The sequence below is a fragment of the Chaetura pelagica genome, unplaced genomic scaffold (assembly GCF_000747805.2).
Source record: "Chaetura pelagica isolate M959 unplaced genomic scaffold, ChaPel_1.0 scaffold1895, whole genome shotgun sequence".
In the NCBI taxonomy this organism is placed as follows: domain Eukaryota; kingdom Metazoa; phylum Chordata; class Aves; order Apodiformes; family Apodidae; genus Chaetura; species Chaetura pelagica.
In genome coordinates, this window is record NW_009953351.1 from 2,620 (window position 1) to 8,986 (window position 6,367).

A 6,367-nucleotide genomic window follows, 5' to 3' on the forward strand; every position below is an offset into this window, starting at 1 on the left:
TGCTCGTCGATCTCCCTGCGGATGCGCTCGCCCAGCACGATCAGCACGGACACGGCCGTCTGCACGTCCCCCTGCTCGGCGTAGAACAGCAGCGTGTCCCTCACAATGGGGCTGAAGAAGTCGGGGGGCAGGCGGTTCTCGTAGAGGGAGTGGGAGATGGAGATGAGGGAGAAGGACTCCACGGGGGTGAGGGACACGGTCTCGGCCTCGTTGCCGCTGACGTGGGGGGAATCAGCCTTGTCCTGCAGGTGGTCCAAGGCCGACGGGTTGTCCACGATCTCGTGGCGCAGGGGGAAGGCTTCCTGGGGCAGGCTGTACTCCTGCTCTTCAGCTGGGAGGAGGGATACAGGATCAGGGAGGAGTAGGGAAGGTGGGGAGAAGAGCCAGGCGACCCCTCTCCCAACGCCTCACCGTGGGGGTTCTCGTGGTCCATCATGTACAGGTCGTCCTCGTCCGCCTCCACGTCTCCCAGCAGGTAGTCGGCGGGGACGTCGCTGCCCTCTGTCTCCTCGTTGTCTGCTGTGCCCAGAGAGACAGAAATCAGCTCACCCCCTCCTTGGAGCCACATTCCCAGCATCCCAGGCTGAGCCTGAGCCCCACAGCTCAGCTCCCCCCTGCAGTCACATCCCTGCCACCCACAGCCACCACCGAGGGGCATGAATCATTCTTCTGCAACACCCTGGGGCTGCAGCAGGTCCCATCATGCCAACCTACAGGATAAATCCACCAGTTTATCCCATTGGAGGGCCAGCTACAGCTGAGGTGGGACGAGCTGTGGGACCAGGAGCACGCCTGCCCCTGGAATGGTTACCCTCGTTGTTGATCAGGGTGGAGGAGGAGTCCAGGAGGATGTTCTCTGCGCGGCTCTCCCCTTTGCTGCGCTCCAGCCTCGACTCGCTGCCCAGCCCAGAGGGGATGTCCTTCAGGTTAAAGCTGGGAAGGAACCCAAAATGGCTCAAATGTCAGAGTCATGGGTCTGCTGCTTCCATTCCAGCCTGGAGACAAGCTTCCAGTTCTAGCTTGAAGGGTGAGACACCAGACCATAGTCCCAAGTCCCTCCCCAGCTTTCCTGGAGCCCCTTCAGGCCCTGGAAGGTGCTCTAAGGTCTCCCTGGAGCCTTCTCTTCTCCAGGCTGAACACCCCAACTCTCCCAGCCTGGCTCCAGAGCAGAGCTGCTCCAGCCCTTGGATCATGAGGCCCACCAGCCTGGCCAGATGGCAGCTCTCACTCCAGCTGTGCCCTCTGGCTGTCCCCAAAACCTGTACCTCCCCCTGAGCTCGGAGGAAAAAGGAGGGAATGGAGTGGAAGAGCCAAGCTCCTCACCCCTCTGCCTGTGGTGCCCAAGTCAGCAGAAACCACCCACCCACCTGGATGCAGAGCATGGTCAAGGAGAGAGTTTTGTTTGGTGTCATTTGTTTGATGTCACTCAAGGATTTGCCATTCACCTTGGGGACCCGGCCCTGCAAGGTCTGGCAGCTGAGCTGGAGTCCTCACTCCTCACTTTTATGTCTCAAGGAGAAGAGGAAAAACAAGTTTTCCTGCTTCCTCAGCCCACGCTGGGGCTGTCCTCACCCTTTGAAAGGCAGAAGAGGAGCTCTCCACCACACTAGCAGCAAGGCAGGGCTTCTTCACCCCCAGCCCATGGTTGCAGTCACTAATGGATTAACTTTGAAGATGGCACCAGCCCCATCACAGCTCCAGACTTGGTTGGGAGGAAGGAAGGGAGCAGCGTGGGCCCCCCCTTACCTGTTCATGAGGGGGAGGGCAGTGCTGCCTTTGCCCATGCTGTGGTTGAGGTTGGTGGAGGACACAGTGCCAAGGCTGGAGTAGATAATTCGCAGCATTGTCCATGTTTGGGCCACCTGTGGGACAGAGAGAGAGAGAGAGAGAGAGAGAGAGAATGTCAGAGCTGATAGGATGAAGACTGGGATGGACTGACCACAAAGTTCCACAGTTGAGAGAGCTGGGCAGGCCCTCAGGGAGGGTCGAGGTTCTGGGCAATGATCTGGGTTTGTTGGGGTAACAGCAGGATGGTTTTGGGGCGAGGTGGAGGTACAGGTTTTGGAGACAGCCAGAGGCCACAGTTGGAGAGAGCTGCCATCTGGCTGGGGTGGTGGGCCTCATGATCCAAGGGCTGGAGCAGCTCTGCTCTGGAGCCAGGCTGGGAGAGTTGGGGTGTTCAGCCTGGAGAAGAGAAGGCTCCAGGGAGACCTTAGAGCACCTTCCAGTGACTGAAGGGGCTCCAGGAAAGCTGGGGAGGGACTTTGGACAAGGGCAGGGAGGGAGAGGACAAGGGGGATGGATGAAAACTGGAAGAGAGGAGGGACCAGACTCTTCCCAGGGGTGCCCAGTGACAGGATAAGGGGCAATGGGCACAGGCTGGAGCACAGGAGGGTCAAGCTGAACATGAGGAACAACTTCTTTCCTGTGAGGGTGGCAGAGCCCTGGGACAGGCTGCCCAGAGAGGCTGGGGAGGCTCCTTCTCTGGAGACATTCAAACCTGCCTGGACGTGTTGCTGTGGGATCTGCTCTAGGGGATCCTGCTCTGGCAGGGGTTGGACTGGGTGGTCTGCAGGATAATTCTAACCCCAACCACTCTGTGATTTGAGATCTCAGAAATAAATTCTTTCCTGTGAGAAACTGGAAAAAGAGAAGCTGTGGCTGCCCCATCCCTGGCAGTGTTGAAGGGCAGGTTGGATGGGGCTTGGAGCAACCTGGGCTGGTGGGAGGTGTCCCTGCCCATGCAGGGGGTCGGATCTAGATGATCTTTAACGTCCCTTCCAACCCAAACCAGTCTGTGAGTCTGAGTTACAAGCACTGAATGTAGGTCCCTGGGTTTGATTGTTAGTTCTTGGCCAGACTCCAGCGTCCTCCCTCCCCACGAGGACACGGCAGCGAGGTCAGAAACACGATCTCCAAGGTCCTCCCAACCCAAACCTAGCCGAGCAACCCCCCGTTTCCCTGCTCCCCCAGGCAGCCCCAGCTCGGGGCCTCACCTGGTTGCGCTCCAGGCCCTTGGCCACCTTGGCGTTGTGGTCGCAGAGGTCGGGCAGGGGCCGGCCCTGCAGCGCGTAGTGCCGGGCGGTGCGCACGAACCACTCCATGCTGCCGCTCTCCACCTCGCTCTCAAACACGCTCAGGGCGCTGCAGGAGGAGATGTACTCAAACTGCTCCGTGGGGTCCAGCTTGCGCTTGAAGAAGATGGGGTGGCGCCGGTCGCCCAGGTAGGGCTTGCGGTTGGAGTCGGAGGAGACCAGGCTCTCCTTGGCAGCGAAGGCCAGGTCGCCGTAGAGGCTGTAGCAAAGCCCTTCGGGGTTGGCCCGCTCGATGGGTTGGCTGGCGTCCTTGAAGATGTGCTGGTAGAGGGTGCTGTCCTTGGAACCCGAGAGGAGGAAATAAGGGTCGTGGAGGTGGCGCCACACGATGCCGGTGGTGACGTCCTTGTGCTCCTCGAACATGGCCGAGGGGATGAAGGGGCGCCGCACGTCCCACACGTAGATGTTGTGGTCCACCATCATGGAGCAGGTGGCCAGGTGGTGCTTGCACTCCGGCCGCCACTTCACCCGGGCCACCGAGGCGATGGTCTGCACGCAGTAGATCTCCTTGGCCCGTGTGGTGTTCATGTCCCACACCTTCACCATCTTGTCCCTCCCGCCGGTGGCCAGCCAGCCCCTTGGGAGAGCAGGGGGGGGAAAGGAGGTGAGATGGCGAGGAGAAGGCTCCAGGGAGAGCTTAGAGCACCTTTCCATTGCCTGAAGGGGCTCCAGGAAAGCTGGGGAGGGACTTGGGACACGGGCAGGGAGGGAGAGGACAAGGGGGGATGGATGAAAACTGGCAGAGGGGAGATTGAGGTGAGACCTGAGGAGGGAATTCTGGAGTGTGAGGGTGGTGAGAGCCTGGCCCAGGTTGCCCAGGGAAGCTGTGGCTGCCCCATCCCTGGCAGTGTTGAAGGGCAGGTTGGATGGGGCTTAGAGCAACCTGGGCTGGTGGGAGGTGTCCCTGCCCATGCAGGGGGGTGGATCTAGATGATCTTGAAGGTCCCTTCCCACTCAAACCATTCCATGATTCCATGCCAGGATCTCCTTTTTAATCCCCTGTGTCCCCAGAGCCACATTCTTCCAAAGGGCTCCCAGCTGGACCAGCTCCCCCTCCATCTCTGCTTTCCCCTCACAGAGAAGGAAAAGAGGCCAGTTTGGAGGAATTCCAGTGCCTCCCTCGGCTTGAGGGGAACCAAGGAGGGATCCAAACATTCCTCCTTCCCACCCCACAGCCCCCTTAGAATTCCTACCACCCCGCATGTCCTCCTCAGAACTTCCTCCTGTCCCTCAGAGCCTCCCCCAGACCTCCTCAGAGCCTCTTCACCCCCAGGGCCCCCTCAAGGACCCCCAGAACCTCTTCACAGACCCCTCAAGTCCTCTTTCTGCCCCTGAGATTCTCCCCAGGATCTCCTGCCACCCCTCAGGGTCTCCTCAGGGCCTCTCTGGCGTCCCCCTCAGAGCTTCCTCAGATCCAAACGTTCCTCCTCAGCTTCCGCTGAGGCCCGGGGAAGGGATGGGGGCTGGGGGGGGATGCCTGGCAGGGTTCCCACACCCACCGGTCCTCCGGGTGCCAGTCGCAGCAGAAGACAGGCCCGTTGTGGGCCGTGAACATCCGCTCGTAGCGGTCGGGGCGGCGAATGTCCCAGAGCTGCACGTTCCCGTTCTCGAAGGTGGCGGCGAAGGTGAAATAGTCCCTGATGCTGAACTGCACATCCCTCACGCTCTCCGACTGGCCTGGGGGGTGGGGAGATCCCATGGGATTGAGCTCCAGCAAAAGATCAAACCACCTCTCCCATAGGAAGAGCCAGGGGGTGTCCCCAGCCCAGGGGGGAGGGAAGCAGGGAGCGGCGTGGCCGGTTTGCACCTGCTTTCCAGCCACGGAGGAGCTGGGTGGTAATAAATAAAGCAGCAAAGCTCCTCTCAGCTCCCTGCCTGCTCTGGAGCCAGGCTGGGAGAGTTGGGGGGTTCAGCCCGGAGAAGAGAAGGCTCCAGGGAGACCTTAGAGCACCTTCCAGGGCCTGAAGGGGCTCCAGGAAAGCTGGGGAGGGACTTGGGACAAGGGCAGGGAGGGAGAGGACAAGGGGGATGGATGAAAACTGGCAGAGGGGAGATTGAGGTTGGCCATGAGGAGGAAATTCTTTGGTGTGAGGGTGGTGAGAGCCTGGCCCAGGTTGCCCAGGGAAGCTGTGGCTGCCCCATCCCTGGCAGTGTTGAAGGGCAGGTTGGATGGGGCTTGGAGCAACCTGGGCTGGTGGGAGGTGTCCCTGCCCATGCAGGGAGGTGGGACTGGATGATCTTTAAGGTCCCTTCCAACCCAAAATATCCCATGACTCTCTGCTCCCCACGATGCCCTGAGCAAATCCCCCAAAACCTGCCTCTCAGCAGGGACAGGGGGCACAAGCAGCAGCCCATCTTCCTACCAGAGAAGGTGCTGACAGAGTCCTTCTTGCGCAGGTCGAAGCACTTCATGTACCCATCCTGGGAGCCACTCAGGAGCATGTAGACCTCGGTGGGGTGGAAGCAGACCTTGTTGACCGTGCGTTTGTGCTCGGTGAAGAGCTGGTCCTGCTTGTTGCGGGAGGGTTTTCCCAGGTTCCAGGTGACCACCACCCCGTTGGTGGCAGCAGTGGCCAGCAGGTTCTCATCCATCTGGTGCCAGACCACGTCGGCGCAGCTGAAGTTCAGGGAGGGCTTGCGGCCCACCCGGAGGTTCAGCTTCTCCACAAACTGCTCCTCCTCGATGGAGTAGATCTTGAAGATGTTCCTCCCAGCCACCACCACCTGGGCAGCGTCCCGGCAGACGCTGATGGCATTGGCAGGGGCGTCCAGGTGGCAGAACATGGTCCTTCCCGTGAGGGTGTTGCCCCCCAGGGCTGTGGTGACCCTGGCCATCTTCTCCATGGCTGTCCTCGGGGGGCAGTCCCCTCTCCAGGAGCTGGCTCGCAGGCTGCCCTGCTCCACCTCAGCCAGAGCTGGGGAGGGACAAGCTGGGTTCCCACAGCTCCTGGCAAGGCCCAGGTGGCTTCAACCGCAGCTTTTTGTGGCCACATCAAAGGGGCCGCAGAGGATCCGGCCTGGTTGGGGCCTCCGGGCAGAGATCCAGCCCCACTGCTCCTGCTGCTGCCTGAAACTGCCCCCAGGGAATCCCTGAAACCCTTCCCTGGGTTTCTTTCCTCGGTTCAGGATGCTCCACTGACGGAAGCAGCTGCTGGTGACACCCCAGGGGGGCAACTAGAGCGACGCAGACCGAGGTGAGGTTGGGTGACACGAGGCCCTGGTCACCTCCAGTGGGTCCCAAACCCCTGCAAGCACCACAGGCAGGGGTCACC

The 6,367-nt window shown here is 60.7% G+C and overlaps 1 protein-coding gene across 1 annotated transcript in view; it reads right to left on the bottom strand.

Annotated features, from left to right (window-relative positions):
- WDR24 (WD repeat domain 24) overlaps positions 1-5,939 on the bottom strand; it is a gene marked incomplete at its 3' end in the record, with an annotated part of 8,548 nt that extends 2,609 nt beyond the window's left edge. The window contains exons 1-6 of the mRNA XM_009998179.1: positions 5,459-5,939; positions 4,595-4,772; positions 2,997-3,672; positions 1,747-1,862; positions 812-933; positions 412-516 (exon numbers count right to left, since the gene is read on the bottom strand). Coding sequence (XP_009996481.1) covers positions 412-516; positions 812-933; positions 1,747-1,862; positions 2,997-3,672; positions 4,595-4,772; positions 5,459-5,939 — 1,678 coding nt within the window. The remainder of the gene's footprint in view (positions 1-411; positions 517-811; positions 934-1,746; positions 1,863-2,996; positions 3,673-4,594; positions 4,773-5,458) is intronic.
- Between the last annotated feature and the right edge of the window lie 428 nt (positions 5,940-6,367).